Source organism: Podarcis filfolensis (genome assembly GCF_964270895.1).
Source record: "Podarcis filfolensis genome assembly, chromosome: 10".
In the NCBI taxonomy this organism is placed as follows: Eukaryota; Metazoa; Chordata; class Lepidosauria; order Squamata; family Lacertidae; genus Podarcis; species Podarcis filfolensis.
The window spans coordinates 73790993-73818781 of NC_139612.1; the positions used below are offsets into that span (position 1 = coordinate 73790993).

Sequence of the window (27789 nt, forward strand, 5' to 3'; positions counted from 1 at the left end):
GCAGGAAACATGATGTGCAGCGTGAGAGGGAAGGACGTCATCCGAGGTGCAAAGGACAGTCATGGGACATTCTGCATGCCAGTTTCACGTGCCAGATCAGAGACGCAGCCGGGCTTCTCTGTGACTGTTGAAGTCATTCAGTGGCTACGAGCGAAGCTTCAATGGGACGAGGAACTCCAGGCATCCAGGCGGCGGCCACGTCTGGTGGGGTCTTAAGGCCGCTTGACCATGTTAGGCTGCCGAGAGAACCGAGCGGCTATTTATGGTCACCCGCCTTGACAACTGTTTGCAGCGGAAGGGCAAACTGGTTTAAGTCAAGCCCCACCAGAGGGGCTGGCATAGCTGCCCCTCTGACGTAAGCCCCAAATCAGGGCAGAGAGAAGGGAAAGGAACATCAGGGGACTCGCTGGCCTTCAGACTCCAGCTGCACCCTTGGTGACCTCACAACTTTAGGTCATATAGAAAGCAGGTGCAAGGAAAATTCAATGGAAAAAACCACACCTCTTCCCATCTTCCCTATCCACTGCCTTGCGGGATATCTTTTTTCTTTCTTTCTTTTTGAATTTTTTAAAATTTCAGGCCATTTACAGTGGTACCTTGGGTTAAGTACTTAATTCGTTCCGGAAGTCCATTCTTAGCCTGAAGCATCACTTTAACTAACGGGGCCTTCTGCTGCTGCCGCGCTGCCAGAGCCCAATTTCTGTTCTTATCCTGAAGCAAAGTTCTTAACCTGAAGCACTATTTCCGAGTTAGTGGAGTCTGTAACCTGAAGTGTATGTAACACGAGGTACCACTGTATTTTAAAAAGACATTTGAGTCCTTAAGATGAGCTGGATGCTGCAATAGCAGCTCTCTTGGGCTTTGGTGCTGTTCCTTCATGGAATCCATTCCTGACTCTACGGTAGACCTTTTTCAGACGCCTCATACGGCCAGTTCTGGTGGTATTGAGCCTCTTGGCCTCAGCACTCCAGTTATACTTTCTCTTGCGCTTAGCAGGATATCCACATTTTCCACAGGTAGACTTCGGGAGATGAATGGCCTTGGACCCACATTGAAGGCACAAAGTGTGCGTCTTATTGCGACGCTTTCCAAAGGAGGATGTTTCTTTCGTTGTCTGTCTTCAGCCGCCACAACGAAAGAGGGCTTGCGGGATATCTTTGGGCGAAGAAAAGGCTCAGGAGTAGACCCTACACAAATCCAGAATGGAGTCCCAGAGACAGTTGGATGGCACCTTTTATGCCTCCTTCTGGCAACTCCTGCAGCCCAGCTGGTGCCAAACGGATTGCTCTGCTTTCCTTGGGACCAGTCAGGCCGAGAGAGGGGTGGTCTCGCTGTCTGGGTAGCCCAGGACCTCCAGACACTCTGCCCAGGCTTGCGACTCAGGGAGGCCACTTCAGCACTGCTAATGCAGCAAAAACAAGGCAGGAGGCAGCAGTTCCGTGTTTCCAGTCTCTGCAGCCACAGCAGGCACTGTGATTCTCCACTGGTTTGACTTCATCCCTGAAGGCTCACTCCCTCGTCTCTCAAGACAGACAGATGCCAACAACTTTCTGCCTTCCCATACCCTTCCTATGTCGCCCATGTCTCCACAATGGAAAACAGGACCGGAGGATAGGAGGGTGCAGTTCAGGTGTGTTGCAGGATCTGTGCTGTAATGCCCTCATTTGGGGTAGCTTGTGCAATAGCGATGTAATGTAGCTGGGCTTCGGGCAAACATGCATACGCAATTATCACAGAATCCTAGAACGGCAGAGTTGGAGGGGACCCTGAAGGTCATCCAGTCCAACCCCCCACAATTCAGGAGTCTCGGCCACAGCATTCATGACAGATGGCCATTCGACCTCTGCTTAAAAGCCTCCAAGGAAGGAGAGTCCGCCACCTTCCGAGGGAATCCACTCCACTGTCTAAACAGAAATTTTTTCAGCGTGCGCTGGAAAGAGTATAGTGAAAGTGCCTGCCTGATATCAATAGGCGGGGAGTTCCAGAGTTTAGGTGCTGCCAGTTCTTACAAATGTGGAGCAGGTATCATGTGGCATTTGTGGCAGATCCAACTGGTTGAGTGGTAAGGGCCAAGCGCCGAGGAACGATGGTCCTTAGGGAAGTGACTTAGAGCTCTCCCCACCCACCTGTTTTCTGGGCCTGCCTTTAATAATAATAATAATAATAATAATAATAATTTATTACTTATACCCCACCCATCTGGCAGGCCTCCCCAGCCACTCTGGGCGGCTCCCAACAGAATATTAAAAACACAATAAAACATCAAACATTAAAAGCTTCCCTAAACAGGGCTGCCTTCAGACGTCTTCTAAAAGTCAGATAGTTGCTTATTTCCTTGATATCTGATAGGAGGGCATTCCACAGGGCGGGTGCCACCACCAAGAAGGCCCTCTGCCTGGTTCCCTGTAACTTCACTTCTCTCAGGGAGGGAACCGCCAGAAGGCCCTTGGAGCTGGACCTCAGTGTCCGGGCAGAGCAATGGGGGTGAAGATGCTCCTTCAGGTCTACTGGACCGAGGCCATTTAGGGCTTTAAAGGTCAGCACCAACACTTTGAATTGTGCTTGGAAACATACTAGGAGCCAATGGAGGTCTTTCAGGACTGGTGTTATATGGTCTTGGTGGCCGCTCCCAGTCCCCAGTCTAGCTGCCTCATTCTGAATTAATTGCAGTTTCCGGGTCACCTTCAAAGGTAGCCCCATGTAGAGCGCATTGCAGCAGTCCAAGCGGGAGATAACTAGATAACTCACCTTAGCCCTGGTGACAATCAACCCTCCTCCCAGTGGCCCTGCCTCCACCTGCAGACAGTTCTGTGAATTGGGAGCAGGTGGCTGCCTCGCCGATACCTGTGAGCCAGCAGCTGCCCCAAGCTGGAACAAGCCTGGCCATTTCATGCCTTTGGCATGAGCACCGGTCAGCAGGCAGGGATGCCGTGTCCTCAGCTGTCCAAACCTCCATCAATTGCATTGCAGGACCCATCGCCTGCTGCAGCTCAGAAGAGGCTCCTGGCCTGAGGCGGCGCTCTGTCTCTCAAGGTCAAGGTCTCTCCAGGCGCTGTGAGAAGCATTCGCCCCAGAGCATTTGAGGGCAGCCAGCCCAGTCACAGAAAAGGGCTCCTCTGAATCCCTGGGGTGCTTGTGGGTGGAATCTGCCAGTCCCAGAGGTGGTGGTGGTGGGGGGGGGAGAGCTAGCAAAGCATTGGAGACACTTAGGGCATCTGCAACAGGTCATAAGCTGCTGCCAGTCACTCAGGGGCACTGACTTGGGCCCCAGATTGTGGGTGCTGTTGCAGGAACCCCCCCCCAATCATGTAGTTTGTACAAACTCAACATACACACACTCACACACGACATACGCAATGTTTCTGTTATAAATTCATAGAAAATCAACCATACATCGGATCTACACTGGCCCACTTTTATTTTGCTCCATGAAGGAAGGACTATCAAAAGGGGGTGGTTTGATACAGGATGGCCATAATCCCTTGAGCGTACCAACACGTACACAGGAGCCTCATGCCCTGCAGTTCAGGATGTGCTGGGTTGTGGCTTTGTGTGGGGGAGAGTGCGGGGGGGGGGAGGCTGCCTATGAACCCCCCTCCAGATCTGCTCCCCTGGCCAAGCCCACCAATCTTCTGGGCCTGCCTCATCAGTGCAGACCCTCCTCACCTCCCTCACTCCCTGTCCTCAGGAGACCTCAGGCCACCCAGGAGAGCAGCAAGTCAACGTCCAGATAGACGAACAAGACTATCTACCTCTCTATCTCTCTATCATCTATCTATCATCTATCTATCATCTATCTATCTATCTATCTATCTATCATCTATCTATCTATCATCTACCTATCTATCTATCATCTATCTATCTTCCAGAAAGACGAACAAGACTGTCTGTCTATCTATCTATCTATCTATCTATCTATCTATCTATCTATCTATCTATCATCTATCTATCTATCTATCTATCTATCTATCTATCTATCTATCTATCCTCTATCTATCTAATCTCTATCATCTATCTATCTATCTATCTATCTATCTATCTATCTATCTATCTATCTATCATCTCTATAACTTCCTGTTTCCTCCTGGCTGGAGCATCCTTCCTTTTGCATGTGACTAGAGGTGGACATGACTTTACCTGTCCAGGTAACAAAAGGACAAGACATGCTGCCTCTCATTCCTCTTTTCCATCTTCCTTTCCCCATGTGGACTGCAGTGACTGCTAGTCTGCAGTCACTGGGATTATTCCCCCGTATGGGGCAGATCCACATGTACATATTTGTAACTAAGTCTGCCTTCAGGGATCCAACTGTGAACTGATGTGAGTAAACTTCTTTTATTGACTTTGAATGAGATTGTGGCGTCTTTATTCTTTTAAGAGGGATTCAAGGGAACTTACCAGGATCGTACAATTCAATCTGAGACAGACTGAATTGTATAATAGTGAGAGGCTCACATGAGCCTGCAACCAACTATCTGCTGTGCATGTAAAAAGGGGAATGTAAACTGTGCTACGTAAAGGAACTCGCAAGTTAGGAAGGATATTAATAAACAATCTATCCTCTCCTGCCACCCTGAAGATTCCCACATTCCTGAGGAGGCAGGAGGCCCCACAACTGGCTTGAACATCACTGCCTCCTGGGGCAGCCGGTTCCATCGTTTGCATTGCACAAAGAAGGATTTTCTTTTGTCAGCCCTGAACCCTCCAGCCTTCAGCTTCCTTGGATGTCTGCAAGTTCCTGGGTTAGCAGAGAGGGAGAGAAATTGTCCTCCATCTACTTTTCCCTCCCAGTCAGGGCCAGGGACAGCCAGGGGCCGTTCCTCTCAGCAAGCAGCCTCCTTTCTGATTTCAGCACGCTGCCTGCTTTAACCAGCAAGAAGAATGCTGTGGAGTTAGGAAGCTGGCTGCCTTGCCAGCTTGTTTAGTGAGAACCTTCTCCCCATGTAGGGCCAGATTGAGGTTTGATGAGGCCCTCAGCTCCTGAAGGTAATTGTGCCCTTGGATGTGTCGAGCTGCCCTTTGTCAACAACAAATGGTTCTTGGTGTTGAATATATGCTATATGGTCATTGATGGACCTAATAGGTATCTCAAGCCATTTGCACATGTTGCAGTGCAACCAGTCCATGCAGAATGTCGGCACCCTCTATATAGAAAGGAGCAAACCAGGGATATTTGAGGCAACAGGCTAGCAGGCAGGGGCCTGTGACTTACATCAGAGGAGCCTACACAAGACAAAACACTGTTGCTGGATGTAGGCTTTATTTTATTAGTTTTTCATCTTATATTTTGGAAATGTACATCCAGTTTTTCTCCCTTTAATTTTTTTGGGGGGCCCCAAGAGATTGAGGCCCTAAGCTATAGCTTGTTTAGCTTATACGTAAATGTTTTGTGGAGCTGCCCAGGGGCTAGTTCTGGGAGTTTAGGTCTTGCTCTCTGCCTGGCGCCCTGCCCTGGCGTCCCTCTGCCAGGCCGCTTCCCATAACAGAGGTCATCTGACTGTCAGCCCAGTCAGCAGGTGCCACTACTCCTGATTAGCACCTCTTGTCCTGCTAATCCTTACCGGGAAGGATGGCTGCAGCCAAGCAGAACAGGCAGCCAGGAATTGGCTGGTCAAGCCGCTGCCCGTAACAGCCCCCCTCCAGTGTCCAGCGTGAAGTTGGCTGCCCTCAACCTCAACCTCCCTCCCCTCCCTTCCTCCCCCCAGCCCAGTCCAGCGCAGGGTCCCCCTCTCGTCCAAGCACCCCCCCCCCAGAGGAAGGATATGCCCTGCAATGCCTCAGAAATGCTGGAACCAGGACGGAAGAACAGGAGTCTGAGGCAGGGGTCAGCAACCTTTTTCAGCCGGGGGCTGGTCCACCGTCCCTCAGACCTTGTGGTGGCCGGGCTATATTTTGAAGAAGAAAAAAGAATGAATTCCTATGCCCCACAAATAACCCAGAGATGCATTTTAAATAAAAGCACACATTCTACCCATGTAAAAACACGCTGATTCCCGGACCGTCCGCAGGTCAGATTGAGAAGGTGATTGGGCTGCATCCAGACCACAGGCCTTAGGTTGCCTACCTATGGTCTGAGGGATCAGGCCAGGGCCCATCTGGTCCGGCAACCTCTTCTCCGAGGCCAGATGCCCCAATGAGAAACCTGAAAGCAAGATCTGAGCACAAGAGCAGCTCTCCCCTTTGGTGGTTTCCAGCAACTGGGGCTCAGAAGAATTGCTGGAGGCAGAGAGTTTCATCTACCCCTTTAAAGGTAAAGGTAAAGGGACCCCTGACCATTAGGTCCAGTCGTGGCCGACTCTGGGATTGCGGTGCTCATCTCACTTTACTGGCCGAGGGAGCCGGAGTACAGCTTCTGGGTCATGTGGCCAGCAGGACTAAGCCGCTTCTGAAGAACCAGAGCAGCGCACGGAAACGCCCTATCTACCCCTTTAAATGCATATAAAAGGTAATAGGCTTTCTTCCAAATTGAAAATGCACAGAAAAGCTCAAGATACAGGTTGATCTACCCACACTTAGGTGAGGAATCATATGTTTATATGCTGCTTTAGAGCTTTTAATTCGATTCAACATGTAATTATTATTAATATTCATTATTTTCAGTTGTTATCTCTGAGAAATGTAGAAAATAACAGGATATATTTATATGAATTCTTCAAACTTACACAACCCCTTAAAAGGAACCAAATGTTGTATAATATTGTTTCATAATTTATGATAATTTAGAATTTTAATGTATTTTCATGTAATGTTTGATACTTCCAGCTGATGAAGGTGAATACATCGAAACAGGGCCCTGTCCTGGTTTCTGATCCATAATTGCCTTCTGACTTCTGCTCAATGATTGAAACTAAGATCTTCACGTCAAATCTGACTTTGGACTAACATGAACTTATCTCTACTCATAAACTCTTATCTTTAATACTGTAACGAATTATTGTGCTATACATATCCTTATGAGTTTGAGTTTGTAATCTCTATTTGAGTTTGTAATCCTTGTCAAAATACATACTTTTGAATGGATTAGTTTTTGTTACAACTGACTATTGATTTGCGAGCAGGGACCACTCCCACCATTGAAACTTACATTGGTGTGCTTTTTTTCTGGTATATTACAAGAACTCCAACTTATTTAATGGAGGCAGAGAGGAGCCATCGTGGCTGGTAGCCGCCAGCAGCCCTCTCCTCCCGTAGACATGTCTAAGCTGCATTTACAGCTGCCCAGGTTGTAAGGAGATGCTGTGAGCTGCCTCATGCTTGCTGGCACCCCCATGTGTTTTCCTTGGTCCTGCCCTGGGGGAACAGCCTGGTCCCTGGTGAGGAGAGAGTGGGAAGAGGTCCGGAAATTTTAAAAGCCTCAGTTTTAAACCTTAGTCCACACTCCACATGCTGAATTCGAGGCCAGTTTTCAGGGCTTCTGAGCGTAACCCTGAGTTGACCCGGCACGATGGCAGAAACCAAACCCATAGCACCCAGAGGGAGGGGGCTGTTTTTGTTATTGGCACCTGTCTGTCTCAGGAGACAATGGAAGAGTGTGCCTTTGAGGTGAAGTCAAACTGTGCTCACTGGAAGGACAGATCGTGAAGCTGAGGCTCCAAGACTTTGGCCACCTCATGAGAAAAGAAGACTCCCTGGAAAAGACCCTGATGTTGGGAAAGATGGAGGGCACAAGGAGAAGGGGACGACGGAGGACGAGATGGTGGGACAGTGTTCTCGAAGCTACCAGCATGAGGGAGGCAGTGGAAGACAGGAGTGCCTGGCGTGCTCTGGTCCAGGGGGTGACAAAGAGGTGGACACGACTAAACGACTAAACAACAACAAACTGTTGGGAGCTCGCAGCGCCTGCTGTGGCTGCAGAGACCGATATCAGAGAGACATGTTTTGTTGCAGCAAGGGAAGATGGAGACGTCCGGTTGTTCTGCTGCAGAAGCCCCAAGGCATTTCTTCTCTCTGCACTCCTCCCAGCGGTCATTCCTCCTCTGGTCACGGCTACGGATGCATAACCTGACTCTCTGTCTCCAGGCAGGGTGGTTGTCTGCAAGGGAGTGCAATAGTGTCAGCGTTGGAGTTTCTCCCCCCCCCCCCACTCCCCGTTTTAGTCTTGGCCAAAGCAGTCTCCATAGCAGTCACCTGGGTCTGCATTTTGCCGCTCCTTCCAAAGGAGGTGCGCCACGATCCATGCAAAACGCGTGGCCTACGCCAAGAGGACAGGTATGTTCTGGGTTCAGAATCAAAGAATCATAGAACTGCAGAAGGGACCCCGAGGTTCATCTAGTCCAACCCCTGCAATGCAGGAATCTCAGCGAAAGCATCCAGGACAGACGGCCGCCCAACCTCTGCTTAAAAACCTCCCAGGAATGAGAGTCCACCTTGGAAAAGTCAGAGAAGTTGGGTGGCGTCTGGGCTTGGATTAGTGTGACCACACATGCTCTCCTCCCTCCCCACCTTGTGGGTGCAAGTTGCTTCTCTAGCTGTGATTCCTGCATTGTCGGGGGGCTGCGCTAGATGACTCCAAGGCTCCCGTCCAACTCGACAATTCTATGATTCTAAAAGTAAAATTTAAAACTTGCAAAGCGTCGGAGGACACCCAAAAACACTTTCTTTAAAGGTGAAAAAGCAGCCACATGCTCTCGCAGCTAATCTGTTCAAAGCTGCCAAGAACAGTATCTTTCAGCTATCAAATGCCTGAGTGAGCAGGAGTGTTTTCAAATCCCTCCTGAATGTTAATCATGTCGGTGTTCAAAGGCAATAAGGTTATACCTTCAATTTTTAAAAAAACAAATCGATAAGGATTTCCAACGTGATTTCCAACATGGAATGGATGAACCATATTGGCTGCCATTGGCCCCCCGGGCTCTGCCACCTATTTGACAGGGGTCTGGTGTGTGGCTCAATAATAGCGTTATAAGCTTGGGGGGTGCGGCAAGACTCCCCTAAATATTTGGATTCAGTAAGAATTTAAGCAAACCCCTAAATTCCTGGGTCTTTTGGGGACTGGAGTTTAAACCAATTTTCCCAATCATCAGAATGGCCGAGCCATTAACCCTGGGTGGTCCAGCTCACATTTTGCCGTGGTCCTCAGCAGCATTCAAGAAAAAATGTCTTAAACACTTAAAAAAACAATTTTGTGTCACGTGTTGCTAATGAAAGAGCCTACATCTGCCTGCGTATTCAATTTGTTTCATAATTAACCAGTGATATTTTAGGGAGCAGGCTAGCAGGAGGGGCCCATGATTTGCATCACGGGAGCCTACGCAACACAAAAAACTGTTGCTGCATGTAGGTTTTATTTTACAGTGGTACCTCGGGTTAAGAACTTAATTCGTTCTGGAGGTCCGTTCTTAACCTGAAACTGTTCTTAACCTGAAGCACCACTTTAGCTAATGGGGCCTCCTGCTGCCGCTGCCAGAGCACAATTTCTGTTCTCATCCTGAGGCAAAGTTCTTAACCCTAGGTACTATTTCTGAGTTAGCGGAGTGTGTAACCTGAAGCATCTGTAACCCGAGGTACCACTGTATTTGTTTTTTATCTGATATTTTGGAAATGTACATCCAGTTTTTCCCCTTTATTTTTATTGGGGGGCCCCAAGAGAGTGGGGCCCCAAGCTATAGCTTGTTTAGTTTATCCAGTGGTGTCCAAACTTTTTTCAAAGAGGGCCAGGTTTGATGAAGTGAAGGGCCATGAGGGCTGCCCAAAGGGCTGCCCAAAGTTGTTGACCTTATTTCTTTTTTGGGGATTGAAGTTGTTGACCTTTTTTTTTAGGATTTTACCTCAGGAAATATACTGCTACAGGGCCCAGATTAAACTGACCGGCGGGCTGGAAAAGACCCCCGTAACGGACTTTGGACATGCCTGGCTTGTACGTAAATCTGGCACTGGCCCCAGTTGTCAATTCTTGGCAGCCAGCCGTGAGGTCCTGGTGCCAGGATCTCTTTTTTTTTTTTATAATATTTTTGTTCGAATGAGTCAATTACGTCCAGGGGTCCGGCACACTTCTCTGCGCCTCCTCTGACCCTTCCCAAAGACCTTTGACTCAGCAGAGCGTAAAACACAGCGGAAGTAGAAGCTTGAAACGTTCTGTCGTGTGGTGGCAATAACTCAGGCTGACACTTAGCAGACTCCTTATCTTAAAGTCTTTATTCCTTAGCAAAACACAATAGCTATAAATCTCCTGCCAGGCGAGAGTTCGCCCATGTTGCTCCTTTCTCCATAGAGCAAACACGCAGACTGAAAGAACACAGAGAAACCACTCCCTTTCCGTGTTCTATGCCCGCCCTCAGAATGTGAGGCGTCATCACTCAGAACTCTTAACCCTGTAAGTTCTGAGCCTCTATTAACAATTTTTATTCAAGAATTTTTTCCATATAAACATAACATACATAAACATACAAAGACATAAACAAAACAAAAAACATGTACCATTTCATATCCTAGTTTCTTATACCTTTCTTCCCCGACTTCCTCATGCCTCCCTTTTCTGTATTCCAAATTCTTATCAATTACTCAGCAAATCTTCCCTTATTTTAATTTAAATTTAGACTAGTCTTCCTTATTCTCCTTGTCTTAACCATAACTAATAGTAACCAGGATCCCTCTCTCGCCCCCATGGAGGGGCCATCCAGCAATAGAGTTTTCATTCCACCCAGAGGGAGGGCTCTTTGTTTTCTCGTAAGCCCTGCACCACGATCCCACGGAGGCAGGAGCCAGGACTGTTGCGCTGTCACTTGGAATCAGCTCTCTCTCGACGGTTGCTTAAACAGGCAGGGGGATTCCTGGCTCTTTACGGGAGCAGAGACCCCGACGGCCCTCTGGCTGTGTGCGGTCGAGAGGCTGATGCACCCAGGCAGGTGCAGCAGGTGAGGGGCTGAGGCATAACTCTCTCCTACCAGCTGCTCAGCTTACAGCTGCTTGTGCCAGCTGAAAGGAGCCATGTGCCAAGCAGAGCTCTGTCTCAAGCAGGGAAGGGAAAGGGCTCTGCAGAGGTCCACCCACCTTCGTCCTATGTGTGGGAATGTTCAGGGAGGCAGGAGAGGATGTATTGTTCATTAATATCCTTCCTAACTTGCACTAGTTACTTAGCATATATTCCCCTTTTTACATGCACAGCAGATAGCTGGTTGCAGGCTCGTGTGAGCCTCTGACTATTATACAATTCAGTCTGTCTCTGATTGAATTGTACATTCCTGGTAATGGCTTGAGATACCTATTAGGTCCATCAATGACCATATAGCATATATTCAACACCAAGAACCATTTGCTGTTGACAAAGGACAGCTCGACATATCCAAGGGCACAATTACCTTCAGGAGCTGAGGGCCTCATCAAACCTCAATCTGGCCCTACATGGGGAGAAGGTTCTCACTAAACAAGCTGGCAAGGCAGCCAGCTTCCTAACTCCACAGCATTCTTCTTGCTGGTTAAAGCAGGCAGCGTGCTGAAATCAGAAAGGAGTGCTTCCTGAGAGGAATGGCCCCTGGCTGTCCCTGGCCCTGACTGGGAGGGAAAAGTAGATGGAGGACAATTTCTCTCCCTCTCTGCTAACCCAGGAACTTGCAGACATCCAAGGAAGCTGGAGGCTGGAGGGTTCAGGGCCGACAAAAGAAAATCCTTCTTTGTGCAAGGCAAACGATGGAACCGGCTGCCCCAGGAGGCAGTGATGTTCAAGCCAGTTGTGGCGCCTCCTGCCCCCTCAGGAATGTGGGACTCTTCAGGGTGGCAGGAGAGGATAGATTGTTTATTAATATCCTTCCTAACTTGCGAGTTCCTTTACGTAGCACAGTTTACATTCCCCTTTTAACATGCACAGCAGATAGTTGGTTGCAGGCTCATGTGAGCCTCTCACTATTATACAATTCAGCCTGTCTCAGATTGAATTGTACGTTCCTGGTAAGCTCCCTTGAATCCCTCTTAAAAGAATAAAAACGCCACAATCTCATTCAAAGTCAATAAAAGAAGTTTACTCACATCAGTTCACAGTTGAATCCCTGAAGGCAGACTTAGTTACAAATATGTACATGCAGATCTACCCCATACGGGGGAATAATCCCAGTGACTGCAGGCTAGCAGTCACTGCAGTCCACATGGGGAAAGGAAGATGGAAAAGAGGAATGAGAGGCAATATGCCTTGTCCTTTTGTTACCTGGACAGGTAAGGCTATGCCCACCTCTAGTCACATGCAAAAGGAAGGATGCTCCAGCCAGGAGGAAACAGGAAGTTTTCCACTGGCTGGACCAAACATTCCCCTGCAATTCCACTCTAGGAAAACAAGGAATGTTGTACTTGACTGCTCCCAGTGGATTACATCCCACACTATGAAGGCGAGTCCAAGGAAGGCAGGAGGTCAAGACCCACCCAGGAAGAGATTTTCCTCTCCGGGACTTTTGGTCTCTGGCTGAAGGCTTCTTCCCACCTGTAGATGAGGCAAAGAATCACCATGTCAAAGTGGGTCCAATCATTGTACGCTACTGTCAGAGCTGCCCTAGGTCCCAGCTCACAAAGGACCAACGCTGCTTTGTTGTTAAATACAAAAGTCTTTATTGAAGTTCAGTTTCACTTCCAGAGCCGCAGCGCGCAGCCCCACGTCTCAAGCTTTAGACCGCTGATGACCCTTCTGAATCTCCTCCCCCTGTACACCAATTTAAGACCCTCGCCTTGCTCCACCTTTTCCGCTGCTCCTTCCTCCTCTGGGCCCGCCTGCCCGCCGGGGTCTCGCCCTTCCTAGCCTCTTCTGACGCTGATTCCCCTGAGCCTTCTCCCTCCCTCCGGCGGGCTTTAGGAGCTGGTTCCCCATCCGGGTCTCCTGCTGTCCCGCGCGCCTGTACATTTGAACTTGGCGCGCGCGCCCAGCCAGCAGTTTTCCTCCTAACCGTTTCACTGCTGCTGTCACTGCTTCCCCCTTTGGGTGGGCTAGCTGCAACTGACCTCCCCTCCGATGGAGGCGTGGTCAGCCCTGACTCACTCTCCCTCCCCTCCGGAATAGACGCTGGCCCTGACACATGTGACTCTTCCCCCCCACTATGCTCTGGTGGGGAAACTGGTCCCGATCCTCCACTGCTGCTTTGGGGTTCCCCTCTGGCTCCTTGTTTCTGGTGCGTCCCCCCTGGGACCCCCCTTGCCCTGACCATCGGCGCCCCCTTCTGGGAATCTTCTGATTCGCTGGAGAAGCTCATGGAATCTCTCGGGCCACTGTCATACTCCCCTACGCTGCCCTCGGATTCTTCCCCTTCACTCTCCAATTCCTCTCTCCCCAGTGCTCCTGCTCCTGATTCCCTGACAGCTATGTTCCTGCATTGCAGGGGGTTGAGCTAGATGGCCGCTGGAGGTCCCTTCCAACTCTATAATTCCACCATTCTATACTCTTGTGTCTACAATGCAGTGCTGGGATCCTTAAGACTTTGAACTTTTTGGGAAGGTGATGTCATCCATCGTTGGAGGTTTTTAAACATAGGCTGGGTGACCGTCTGTCAGGGGTTCTTCAGCGTTGTGATTCCTGCATTGCAGGGGGTTGGACTAGATGACCCGTGGGGTCCCAGCTCTGCAACTGTATGGTATCCAGATGCCTTCCCTGCACAACTTCTTCCACTGCTGAACAAGACCCTCTGGACAGCGGGGAAGTTGCAGAGGCAGGTGGAAGCAGCCCTAGAGATCAGTGACCCAAACCCTGCCTGGAAATGGGCATCCTTGTAGACAGATGCCATCACCCTGAAAGCCCCCAAGGGCAGATTCTGCCACAGCCTCCCCCAGCTGTTCGGCTAAAGCTAAGAAGCTCTTTCTGATATTTCACCTTTAATTTTCACCCACCGCCTTTCACGGTGGCCTGGAAGGCCATTTTTTTCTATCCCTCTCGTGCCGCTGAGGGAGCTCACCCCTGATCTCTCATTTAAGCCTATGCACCAGGGTATAGTTAAACTATGGAACTCATCGCCACAGGAGGCAGGGAAGGCCACCAACCAGGATGCCTTTAAAAGGAGATTAGGACAGAAACATGGAGGAGGAAGAGTGGGCTATCAATACTACTAGCCAGAATGGCTACACTCAGCTGCCACAGCCTGAACCCCAGTTTCTGGAAGCCACAGGAGGGGAGAGTTGCTCTTGAGTTCGAATCCAGATTACTGGTTTCCCGCAGCCGATCGCTCGGCCCCTGCGAGTACAAGATGCTGGCTTAGATGGGTCATTTGCCTGGTCCCTTACCTTTCTTGCTCTGATCTGGCCACAGTGATCCATGCAACGGTCACCTCCAGGCTTGATTATTGTAACTCGCTCTATGCGGGGCTGCCCTTGAAGCTGACCCAGAAACTCCAGCGGGTGCAGAATGTCGTGGTGAGGCTCCTTATGGGGTCCTCGCCATGGGATCACATTCATCCAGTGCTTTACCAACTGCACTGGCTCCTGGTGCAGTACAGGGTCAGGTTTAAGGTGCTGGTTTTGACCTTGAAAGCCCTATGTGGCCTAGGACCCTCGTATCTATGGGACCGCCTCTCCTGGTATGCCCCGCGGAGGACCTTAAGGTCCACAAATAACAACACTTTGGAGGTCCTGAGCCTCAAGGAGGTTAGATTGGTCTCAACTAGGGCCAGGGCCTTTTCAGCACTGGCCCGGACTTGGTGGAACGCTCTGTCACAAGAGACCAGGGCCCTGCGGGACTTGACATCTTTCCGCAGGTCCTGCAAGACAGAGCTGTTCCGCCTGGCCTTTGGCTTGGACTCAGTCTGACCCTTATGTTTCCCTCCCCTTATGGTCTTGATCTATTGGCTACCTTAAAATGAGGCTGCATTTTAAATTGCATTTTAACTTGTATTTTCAATTGGTGTCCCCCCCCTTTCCCCCCTATTATGTTTTTACTGTGATTTTATTGGTCTTAGCCGCCCTGAGCTTGGCTCTGGCCGGGGAGGGTGGGGTATAAATAAAAATAATAATAATAATAATTATTATTATTATTATTATTATTATTATTATTATTATTATTATTATCCAACAGACCCTTCCAATGTTCTTATCTTTCCCCCGCTTGGCCTTCATTTTTTTTTTTTTTGCATTTTATTTATTTGTTAACATTCTTATATTACATCCATAAACGTTGTCATATTACATTACAGGACTTGTTGTTGTTTAGTCGTTTAGTCGTGTCCGCCTCTTCGTGACCCCCTGGACCAGAGCACGCCAGGCCCTCCTGTCTTCCACTGCCTCCCGCAGTTTGATCAACTCATGCTGGTAGCTTCAAGAACACCATCCAACCATCTCATCCTCTGTCATCCCCTTCTCCTTGTGCCCTTCATCTTTCCCAACATCAGGGTCTTTTCCAGGGAGTCTTCTCTTCTCATGAGGTGGCCAAAGTCTTGGAGCCTCAGCTTCAGGATCTGTCCTTCCAGTGATCACTCAGGGCTGATTTCCTTCAGAATGGAGAGGTTGGATCTTCTTGCAGTCCATGGGACTCTCAAGAGTCTCCTCCAGCACCATAATTCAAAAGCATCCATTCTTCGGCGATCAGCCTTCTTGATGGTCCAGCTCTCACTTCCATACATCACTACTGGGAAAACCAGAGCTTGAACTATATGGCTCTTTGTTGGCAAGGTGATGTCTCTACTTTTTAAGATGCTGTCTAGGTTTGTCATTGCTTTTCTCCCAAGAAGCAGGCGTCTTTTAATTTCGTGACTGCTGTCACCATCTGCCACCATCTGCAGTGATCATGGAATTACAGGACTTACTATAATATAATTTCCAACATGTATACAAAAATTATATAAATTTTATATACCTAGAAAGAAAATGAAACAAAAAAAATAAAGAACAAAGAGACAAAACAAAAACAATCCCCCCCAAATCATATACACACCAACACACTAGACTTCCTGTCTATCCCACTGTATATTCCTTTTTTACAAATGAATGTACTCTTATTATTCTATATTTCTTTACATTTTATCTAATACATTCCTATAGCAATATGTGCTCTTAGTCTTATTTCTCAACCCAGTCTCACTCCAGTGTCAATCAAATGCTAGCATAGATAGCAAACCTTTACTGTATTTTTGAACATATGTTTTATATCTATCCCACTTTTCCATAATTTTTTGTTTTGAATTGCCTCTCAGGGTATTTGTTGAATGTGCCATTTCAGCAAATTCTTCTAGCTTGTAATGCCAGTCCGTTATTGTCAGGGCTTCTTGTTCCTTCCACCCCTTTGCCACCCAAGTCCGAGTTGCGGCCGTTGCATATAAGAATATCTCCCTAAAGGCCTTTGAGATGTCCCTGACAACAATGCTTAACAGAAATGCCTCTGGTCTTTTTAAAAAAGTTATTCCAAACATTTTTTTCAACTCCTCATAAATTAAGCCCCACTTGGCCTTCAAACTGGGCATCATTTCAGCTATTTTCCGGAGAGGAGCAGCTCAACGCTACGTGTAGCCACCTGCAAACTGGTCCCACTGCCCTGCGTCAACTGGACAGCAGTTGATCTGAAGATCAAAGGTGGGAGACACCGACGGGATCCTCCCAGGAAAGCCTTTTAACGTCAGCCGTGTGGCATGTGAGGGGGGTGACCAGCTTTCCCACACGACTCTCAGGCACTATGCAGATTCCAGACTAAGGGAGTCACCCTGAGCCTGTCTGTCCTCTCTGCAGCAGATATCGCAGGGTGGATATTGACTCATGGCTATTTGGGGGCAGAATATTCTCCATGCCTTACTCATGGGACGCGGGCCTTGCCCTGTGACTGCCTGTCCCCTGACCTTGGCCTGACATAAGGACATAAGAATAGAGTGCAGGATCAGGCCCATGGCCCTTCCAGCCCAGCATCCTGCTCTCTCAGGGGCCGACCAGACGCCCCAATGGGAAACCAGTGAGCATATGGCCTCCATAGCACACCCCCCCGTGGTTTCCAGCAACTTGCATGCAGAAGCATTGCTGCCCCCCCCTCATGGCTCTGGTAAGTCATCAATAGCCCCCCCTCCAGGAATTTGCCCAATCCTCTTTCAAAGCAGGCCAGGTGAGTGGCCATCATCCCTGCCTCCAGTGGCAGGGAGTTCCATAGTTTAACTACCCACTGTGTGGATAAAAAGCACTTCCTTTTATCCATCAGCTTCAGCAGATGTCGACTGTTATGAGGGAGAGAAACCTTTCGCTACCCACTTCCTCCTCAAGGTGACTCATTTTGCAAACCTCACTTCACCTCCTTACTCAGCTTTTCTCTGAAATAATAATAAAAACATCCTTATTGCGCAGTGCTGCCCCCTAGTGATGGGGCTTGTGAAGCAGCAACGCAGATTTCACTTGGCCTAGGGCTGCTTCTGCAAATTTTGACATTTGATTGATTTGGAACCTTTTACACACACACACACACACACGCACTTTCTCTAAGGAGTTCAGGGCAGTGTATGCAGCACCCTCAGACGCCTCCATTTCATTCTCACAGCAACCCTGTGAGGTAGGCCAGGCCTGAGAAATTGTGACTAACCCAAAGCAAGTCTGTGAGCTTTGTCACGAAACTGGGGTTCCATGGTCCTGTCTGCTTGTCCATTGCATTTATACCCCCACCTTGCCATCGTTCCTGGGAGCTCAAGGTGGTGTAAAGGGTTTTCCCTTCCTCAGTCAATCCTCACAACAACCCTTTGAGGTAGGTTTGGTTGAGAGATAAGGCAACCGTCCCAGCATCTTAAAAAGCAGAGACATCACCTTGCCGACAAAGGTCCATAAAGTTCAAGCTATGGTTTTCCCAGTAGTGATGTATGGAAGTGAGAGCTGGACCATAAAGAAGACTGATGGCCGAAGAATGGATGCTTTTGAATTCTGGTGCTGGAGGAGACTCTTGAGAGTCCGGTGGACTGCAAGGAGATCCAACCTCTCCATTCTGAAGGAAATCAGCCCTGAGTGCTCACTGGAAGGACAGATCCTGAAGCTGAGGCTCCAAGACTTTGGCCACCTCATGAGAAGAGAAGACTCCCTGGAAAAGACCCTGATGTTGGGAAAGATGGAGGGCGCAAGGAGAAGGGACGACAGAGGATGAGATGGTGAGACAGTGTTCTCGAAGCTAGCAGCATGAGTTTGACCAAACTGCGGGAGGCAATGGAGGACAGGAGTGCCTGGCGTGCTCTGGTCCAGAGGGTCACGAAGAGTCGGACACGACTAAATGACTAAACAACAAGAACTCAAGCTTACCCAATGAGCCAGGGGCACCAACTATGTATAAGGAAGCTGTGGGTGCCTGAGCACCCACAAAAAAATGCTCAGCACCCACATCTCATGGCCCCCAATTCAACTTCCAAGGTCTTACAAGACCTCGGACAGCATCTTGGAAATAGTCTCAGAGGTGGGGGGATGGGGCAGGACATAACGTCATAACGTCACACGCACCCATAACCTGGGGCCCAAGTTGTCTCCCCTGCTGTGACCTTCATGGCAAAGTGAGGATTTGAACCCTGGTCTTTCCCAGGTCCTAGTCTGACACTCTTACATACCCTCCAACTTTTTCCCAATGAAAATAAGGATGCCCTAAGGCAGGGGTTGGGACGCGGGTGGCGCTGTGGGTGAAACCACAGAGCCTAGGACTTGCCGATCAGAAGGTCGGCCGTTTGAGTCCCCGCAACGGGGTGAGCTCCCATTGCTCGGTCCCAGCTCCTGCCAACCTAGCAGTTCGAAAGCATGTCAAAGTGCAAGTAGATAAATAGGTACCGCTCCAGCGGGATGGTAAACGGTGTTTCCGTGCGCTGCTCTGGTTCGCCAGAAGTGGCTTAGTCATGCTGCCCACACGACCCAGAAGCTGTCTGCGGACAAACGCCGACTCCCTCGGCCAATAAAGCGAAATGAGCGCCGCAACCCCAGAGTCGGCTACAACTGGACCTAATGGTCAAGGGTCCCTTTACCTTTAAGGCAGGGGTCTGCAAACCTTTTCAGCAGGGGGTCAGTCCACTGTCCCTCAGACCTTGTGGGGGGCCGGACTATTTTTTTGGGGGGGCGGATGAACGAATTCCTATGCCCCACAAAGAACCCAGAGCTGCATGTTAAATAAATAGACACAGTCTACTCATGTAAAAACATGCTGATTCCTGGACCATCCATGGGCCAGATTGAGAAGGCCTTAGTTTGCCCACCCATGCCCTAAGGAAAAGTGGGACATTTCAGGAACAAAAAAAGACGCTGGGATGGCTTCTGCAAATCTGGGTCTCTCTCTGGAAAAGAGGGACGCTTGGAGGATCTGCTCCAACCAAAAGACCACCGCTGGCTGAGTGGCGATGGGGGACAGCCGTGTGCCAGGCGCTGGGCAGAGAAAGGAAGGAGATTGCCTCACCGGCTTGTCTGTGTCTGGCATGGAAGACGTTGGCCGGGGAAAAGGTGGCCAAGAGGAAGGGGAGCCAAAAGGAAGGAAGGCAAAACGAGGGCTCTGGTGCCACCAAGGCTGGAGCAGCTTAGATGGGTTGGAGAGGAAGCCCAGTCTTGCTCAAGGTGCTTTTGCAGAGCTGCTGACGTGAAGCCTTGGCTCCTTGGCCAACGATAAGGGCGAGGAAAACACCATCGCTGATAAGAGGCCAAAGAAAGCAGCAAGGAGGGTGGTGGAATCTGGGCGGTTGTTTTGGAGAAGATGCTGATATGAAATGTGTGAGGACATGACTCACCACCGGGAGAACTGGTTGCACTTTCCCCTAGAAAGATTCTTGGCATGTTGGAAATGCGGAAGAGTCCTCCTGCGCCCCCCCCCATAGTCGCAAATGACGCAGAGGATGGGGAGATCTGGTCCCAGTCGATGGACAAGGACGTTCAGGGTCCCTTTTGCTCCAGCTTCATTTAACTGCATTTAATTAAATAAGTGGGTGCAGCTGCCAACACTTCATCCTGCCAAGGGGGTTTATGACACCTGTGACCCAGTCAGCCACCCCTCACTGGTTGGCTTTAATATGCCAGGGCAGACGAGGAGCCCAGGACCTCGTGGTTGAAAGCCTCACTGCAAGTAGACTGATCCCCTTCACCACCCCACATGAACTGGGCTCAGCATTGTGTTGAAAACCTCAGCTGTCACTGTCACAATAGCATAGCCTAAAATCATGGGTAGGCAAACTAAGGCCCAGGGGGCCGGATCCGGCCCATTCGCCTTATCAATCCGACCCATGGACGGTCCTGGAATCAGCATGTTTTTACACGAGCAGGATGTGTCCTTGTATTTAAAATGCATCTCTGGGTTATTTGTGGGGCGTAGGAATTCGTTCATTCCCCCCCCCAATATAGTCCTCCTGCCAACCTAGCAGTTCGAAAGCAGATCAAAGTGCAGGTAGATAAATAGGTACCGCTCTAGTGGGAAGGTAAACGGCGTTTCCGTGTGCTGCTCTGGTTCGCCAGAAGCGGCTTAGTCCTGCTGGCCACATGACCCGGAAGCTGTACGCCAGCTCCCTCGGCCAGTAAGGCGAGATGAGCACCGCAACCCCAGAGTCCCTTTACCTTTACCTTTAAATATAGTCCAGCCCCCCACAAGGGGGGGGGGACAGTGGACTGGCCTCCTGCTGAAAATTTTTGCTGACTCCCGGCCTAAATCCATGGTTCCCAAACGACCTACACTGGCTCCCAGTACGTTTCTGAGCACAATTCAAAGTGTTGGTGCTGACCTTGAAAGCCCTAAATGGCTTCGGTCCAGTATATCTGAAGGAGCGTCTCCACCCCCATCATTCTGCCTGGACACTGAGGTCCAGATCCGAGGGCCTTCTGGTGGTTCCCTCCCTGCAAGAAGCCAAGTTACAGGGAACCAGGCAGAGGGTCTTCTTGATGGTGGCACCCCCCTGTGGAACGCCCTCCCATCAGATGTCAAGGAAATAAACCAATATCTGACTTTTAGAAGACATCTGAAGGCAGCCCTGCTTAGGGAAGTTTTTAATGTTTGATGTTTTATTGTGATTTTAATACTCTGTTGGGAGTTGCCCAGAGTGGCTGGGGAAACCCAGCCAGATGGTATATTATATTATTATTATTATTATTATTATTATTATTATTATTATTATTATTATTATTTCAGGGAAACCTCCCCCCCCCCGGTTCCATGCTAAACTCATCCCCAATGCCCCCCTTCCCTTATAAAACCCATTATTCAGAATAACAGTTCGCATGATGCACTATGGATTATACGAACACAATAACACTCAACACCGTAACGATAGATCGCACATTTAATCAAAATCCAATGAGAGCTATTTAGTTTTATTAATTCAACAAAACTGAATTGACCCAGGGATAGCCAGCTTTTCAAAGTCTGATAGCATACCCTCCAACATTCCTCAGATGAAAATAGGGACATTGCTCCCCCCCTCCCATCAATGACGGCCCCCCCCCCCCAACATCCTCTGCCCTGCTGGTACTTTTGACTCCTAGATCTTCGCTGGTTCTCATTGCAGCCGAGCTGAATGGGATGAGATTGGCTCCTTACAAAGTCGCACATCTACAGGGAGCCCAGTTCTTTATTCACGGACAATGGCCCATCAGAAGCTCCTTCCGCACCTCTGATAAGATTTTAAGCGTCGGAAGCTCAGAAGCCTGAGCCACAATCTGGCTTCATTAAAAGTACAGGAAGGCCATTATCTTTAGAGACGACCCTCGGCCTCTCTAGACAAACTCCTGCACACGGACACTGGAATAAGGTCAATCTACGCTTGCAGGCTTCCAAATAAACACCTCTCTCTCTCTCTCTCTCTCTCTCTCTCTCTCTCTCTCTCTCTCTCTCTGTGTGTGTGTGTGTGTGTGTGTGAAATATACTCAGAGTCGCAAAGTGATTTCATGCTCTTTATTCGGCTCATAGTGGTGAGGAGGAATGAATGAAAGTCCCCTCAAAGTATCTGCTTTATATACATTATTTACACAATGGGCTGCACATGATTGGCTAATTCCGGAATTCTACTGTAAGCCAATCAGGTTGTGGATTCACTTCTATCTGGAGCATGATTGGGTGGTTCCTGCCAACCAATCATACTGCTGCATTGTTCTAGGACCAATCAGACTGCTGCATTCTGAATCCTATTGTTCTAGGACCAATCAGACTGCTGCAGTTTGGATCCTATTCAACTCAGTACATAACACCCCTCCCCTCTAAGTTCCAGTCCTGCCCGGGAGGTCGCATTCATAGTCCTCGAGGTACGCCGGCGGCCTACGTGTGCGTTGCGGCCTGGGGTGTTCCCTGGTCCGGGGTTCAGGTTCTGGCTCGTGTTCCAAGGATGCTGGCTGTGATAGGGCTGTTTGGTCTGGCGCAACCGGCTCGCTCAGTCGTGGTTCTGGTTCCGGTGTCCTTTCGGCCTCACGGGTCCCCTCTGTATTTACTGATTCTGCCTCTCCTGCTTGCCCCTGCTGCTCTATGTGCCTCACTGCCCCACTGTTCCCTGACCTGTCCTCCTCCTCCTGGTTTTCTCCCGGGAATCGTCGCCGTATCTGGTCGCAGTGGCGGCGCCAGCATTGCCCCCCATCTGTTAGCACCTCGTACGACACGGGGCCAGTGACCCTGGTGACTGTGGTGGGTACCCATGCAGGGCCGGCCCCAAAATTCTTTGCGTACACTGGGTCCTGGGCCTCGAAGGTCCGGGGGTTCCTGCCTTCCCCCACCACTACCTCATCCTGAGCTCTATCGGGGTGAAGGCGGTCCAATCTGATTGCAAGGCGCCGACCCATTAGTAGTTCAGCGGGGCTCCGCCCAGTCATTGAGCTGGGGGTGCTGTGTTGTGCTAGGAGGAATGTGGCAAGGCGGTACTCCCAATCCCCTTGCGTCATGCGGCGAAGGGTGTCCTTGGTGGTCCGCACCATGCGTTCTGCTTGGCCATTGGTGGCAGGGTGGAATGGCGCCGAACGGATGTGGCGGATGGCGTTCTGCGCTGTGAAGGTTTGGAATTCTCCTGACGTAAATGCAGTCCCGTTGTCTGAGACGAGAGTGTCAGGGAGCCCGTGGGTTGCAAACAGCCTGCGTAGTACCCGGATGGCTGCGGATGTAGAAGTGGACGGTACCAGTGCAACTTCCAGCCATTTGGTGTAGGAGTCCACCACTATGAAGAATGTTTTCCCCTGAAAGGGGCCAGCGAAGTCCACATGCAGGCGTGACCATGGTGCTCGGGCAGACTCCCAGGACTGGACTGGGGCCCTTGGGGGATCGGGGCGGGAATCTTGGCAGGCCTGGCAGTGTTTGACCCAGGCCTCTATCTCTCCGTCGATCCCCGGCCACCACACATAACTCCTGGCAAGGGCCTTCATTCTTACTACCCCTGGGTGTGTCTCGTGTAGGGCTGTGAGGACCCTTTTGCGGAGGGGCTGGGGAACAACGACCCTGCTTCCCCATAACAGGCACCCCTTGTGGGCCGACAGTTCATGTTTGCGGGTTGTGTAGCCGGCGAATTCTGGCCCGGGGCTGCTGCTGGGCCATCCCCTCCACACCCAGTCCAGGACGCGGGAGATGACCCTATCTTTCTTGGAATGGTGTGCAACTTCTTGTGCCTGAATGGGGCGGTCGGGAAGCAGCTCCAGGCTCATAACCTCTTGTGCAGGTGCTGGGTCGGGGCCTGTTTCCGGTAGTGGTAGCCTGCTGAGGGCGTCCGCATGGCCCATCGCCTTCCCAGGGCGGTGAATCAGTGCATACTGGTAGCTGGCAAGGAAAATTGACCACCTGAGGACACGAGGAGACAGCACTTGGGGGCAAACAAGCCAAGCAACGGCTTGTGGTCAGTCACCACGGTGAAGGGCCGCCCGTAAAAGAAATCATGGAATTTTTTTACTCCCTTCACGATTGCCAGACCCTCCTTGTCGATTTGCGAGTAGTTCCGCTCGGTTGCGTTGAGTGTCTGGGAAAAGTATGCCACCGGTACCTCTCTTCCATCTGGGAGTTGGTGTCCCAGGACAGCGCCAATGCCATAGGGCAAGGCGTCGCATGCTAGCACCACTGGCAGCCTCTCGTCGAAGTGTGCCAAGACCGAGTTTGAGACCAGCAAGTCCTTGACTGCCTGGAATGCGGCCTCCTGGCGCTGGCCCCACACCCAAGGGGCCCGCTTGTCCAGGAGTCTGTGTAGGGGCTCCGCTACCGCCGCCTTGTGGGGAAGGAAGGAATGGTAAAAGTTCAATAGTCCCAAGAAGGCCTGAAGTTCAGTCTTGTTCTTGGGCGCTGGGGCATCACAAATGGCCCGTACCTTGTCCCCAGTCGGGTGGACCCCTTCTGCGTCCACCATAAATCCCAGAAAGTCCACCTGAGGCACTCCTAGTAGACATTTTTCCCGCTTCACCTTGAGACCCGCCGTCTGGAAACGGTGCAGAACGGTGCAGAGGCGGTCCTCAAACTCCTCTGGTGTGGGCCCGGCAATCAACACATCATCGAAGAAGGGGGTGACACCAGGAATCCCTTTAAGGAGAGAGTCCATTAGATTCTGGAATATGCCTGGTGCCACGCTGGCACCGAATTGCAGCCGCTTTACCCTGAACGCTCCTCTGTGCGTCACAATCATCTGTGCCTCTGCTGTGGCCTCATCTACTGGCAGCTGTTGATATGCTTGGGCCAAGTCCAGCTTGCCAAAAATTTTCGACCCAGCCAGGGTGGCAAGGACATGGCTGACCACTGGCACTGGGTATGCATGGGCCGTGAGGGCCTTGTTTATGGTACATTTGTAGTCTGCGCAGATGCGGACCGAACCATTAGGCTTGACGGGTGTGACGATTGGGGTTTCCCAGGGGGCATTAGGCACCGGCTCCAGCACTCCTTGCTCCACGAGTCGGTCCAATTCCTCGTCTATACGGGGTTTCAGAGCGAATGGGACCCGGCGGGCCTTGAGCCTGACTGGTCGTACTGCGGGGTCAAGCTGTAGAGCAATGGGGGGGCCCGTATACTGTCCCAATTTCCCATCGAAAACCCCCGGAAATTCCTTGCATATGGCGTCCACGTCCACTTGTAAGCTCGTGTGGTTCACCCCGATGACGGCTAGCCCCAGTGGTCCAAACCATGCCAATCCCAGTAAGCTAATGTAGGGGCCCTTGACCACAAGCAAGTCCAGTTGCCGCGTCTGCCCTCGGTATTGCACCCTGAAGGTCCCCACCCCCATTGTGGGGACCTTACGTTTCTGGAAGTCCCGGAGGGTGAATGGGGCCGGCCTGAGTTTGGGACCTCCAGTAGGACACAGTTTCCTTAAGGTCCTTGCCGAGATTATGGATAGAGTTGAACCCGTGTCAAGCTCCATGCGGCATGGGGCCCCCTCTATCTGTACCTCTACATACATTTTCTCTACGTTGGGGTGGGGCAACTGGTATACCTGGAAGTCCGTGAGCTCCGTCGAGTTGCCTTGGTGTGTTGGGCCCCGGGACCTGGGGCTCTTGGATTGGTCATCTGATGCCTGGCGTCGGGTGGGCCGAGCTCGACACACCCGGGCGATGTGTCCCAATTTTCTGCACTGCCTGCACTCTGCGTTGCGGAAACGGCAGGTCCTCCTCTCGTGACTTTCTCCACAGCTTGCGCAGTTCCCTCCTTCTCGTCGAGGCAGCTGTGGTATGTGGGCTGCTTGAGTGCACTGCTGTACTCGGTGCACCTCCTCCTTGTCAGATCCTGAGTCATCGGTGAGGTCTTTGTGGTGGACCCACGGTTGGGACGGCTGGCTCGGCCGTGCCTCTTGCGTCGACCTCTCGGCAGCTTCCGTTGCCAGGGCCTCCTCCAGAGCGACCTGGAACGTTAGGTTCTTCTTAGCATAGAGGCGTCGTTGCAGCTTCTCATCCTTCAGGTCACCGACGAGGCGGTCACGAAGCATGTTCTCCAGCTCTGAGAAGTTGCAGAACCGGGCAGCTTGGCGGAGAGAGGTCACAAACCCAGTTATGGTTTCCCCAGGGGCTTGCCGCTTTGCATAGAAGGCATTTCGACGAGCCACCACTGAGGGCTGTGGCGAAAAGTGCCCCTTCAGCTGTTCCATTATTGTTTTGTATGGAACAGTAGCAACGTCTTCAGGCGCAAGGAGAGCCCGGGCGATTTCAAACGTCTCCTCTCCACAGACGCTGAAGAATATTGCCCTCTTCTTGGCGTCTTCTTCATCGGTGACCCCTTTGGCTTCTAGGAGGAAGGTGAAACGGGAGGCGTACGCTTCCCAGTCTCCAGATGCTGGGTTGAATGATGAGAAGCTGCTGTCAGTTGCCATTCTGAGTTCCTTGTGTCCCGGAGCTGAAGCCTGGATACACGGTGCGAGGCAGCGGTGCGGCAGGTGGCGGTGCTGCGGTGCTGTGTGTGGTAGTCAGCTCAGCGGGATTCCACCTTCGTCGCCAGTGAAATATACTCAGAGTCGCAAAGTGATTTCATGCTCTTTATTCAGCTCATAGTGGTGAGGAGGAATGAATGAAAGTCCCCTCAAAGTATCTGCTTTATATACATTATTTACACAATGGGCTGCACATGATTGGCTAATTCCGGAATTCTACTGTAAGCCAATCAGGTTGTGGATTCACTTCTATCTGGAGCATGATTGGGTGGTTCCTGCCAACCAATCATACTGCTGCATTGTTCTAGGACCAATCAGACTGCTGCATTCTGAATCCTATTGTTCTAGGACCAATCAGACTGCTGCCTTTTGGATCCTATTGTTCTAGGACCAATCAGACTGCTGCAGTTTGGATCCTATTCAACTCAGTACATAACAGTGTGTGTGTGTCTGTGTCTGTGTCTGTCTCTGTGTGTAAATGAGCTTGGCAAGGGAGAAGCTAAACATTGAGAATAAAGCGGACATCAAATTCATTATTTTATGGCTAGCTCCATCAGTTGATAAGGAGCAGTTTTACACAGGCAAAAACAGAGAGGTTCTCCCCAGGATCCTACAATACAAAATTGGCAGAGGGGTCAGGGAGAGGAGGGAAGAGAATGGCCAATTTTCTCAATTTTATGATTCGTGTTTCATTCTATATCTGCCAAAAAGAACAATGTTACGCTGCTTTCATTGTTCTGCACTGCATTTTAAATGCAGCTGCCCAGAAAATGTAGGTTATTGGGAGGGCATTGAAATGCAGTCAATATTTTTTTAAAACTTGGGAACAATAGGATTATAGAATTGTAGAGTTGGAAGGGACCCCAGGGGTCATCTAGTCCAACCCCTGCAATGCAGGAATCTCAGCTGAAGCATCCAGGACAGATGGCCGTCCAACTCTTACTTAGAAACCTCCAAGGAAGGAGAATCTGCCACCTTCCCAGGGAATCCATTCCACTGTCAAACAGCTTTCCCCATCAGAAAGTTCTTCCTGATGTTGTATCAGAATCTCCTTTCCCATAATTTGAATCCGTTGGTTTGGTTCCTGCAGTCGGCAGCAGCAGAAAACAAGCTTGCTCCATCTTCCCTTGAGATATTGGCTCTCCTATCTCCTCTCAGTCTCCTCTTTTCCAGGCTAAACGTACCCAGCGCCTTCAACCATTCTTAGCAAATCTTGTTTTCCAAGCCCTCGATCGTCTCGTTTGCTTTCCTCTGCTGCACACCTTCCAGCTTGGCAATAATCTTCTCAAGGTGGGGTCCCTATAACTGGAGAAAGTGAGCTAGCTGGGGGGGGGGGGAGAGAGAGAGAGAGGGAGGGAGAGAGAGAGGTGAGAAGCTTCCTCAGTGAACCAAACACCAAGGAGGGTGTAATTAAAAAAAATTAAGGTCATATATATATATGACCTTATATATATATATATCATAAATGTACCAACCAAGCACGCACATAGATATGTCGACCACATGTCTGGAGCAGCTCAGGAAGACCGCCCTGAAACCATTTTGACTCCCAAACTGACCAAATGTTTTCTCTGCAAGGAGGGAGCGGGTGAGGGAACCTTCCCATTGTCTCAGGAATTGGGAAATC

At 50.3% G+C, this 27789-nt stretch overlaps 2 protein-coding genes across 2 annotated transcripts in view; both read right to left on the reverse strand.

The window, feature by feature from the left end:
* PPP6R2 (protein phosphatase 6 regulatory subunit 2) overlaps positions 1-27789 on the reverse strand; it is a 1004265-nt gene that overhangs the window by 79876 nt on the left and 896600 nt on the right. The window lies entirely within an intron of this gene.
* Positions 790-1120, reverse strand: LOC310744046 (large ribosomal subunit protein eL37-like; the record flags this gene model as incomplete). The annotated part of the gene is made up of 1 exon (XM_083574791.1): positions 790-1120. A coding segment is annotated over one exon (300 nt), but the record flags the coding sequence as incomplete, so codon positions are not given.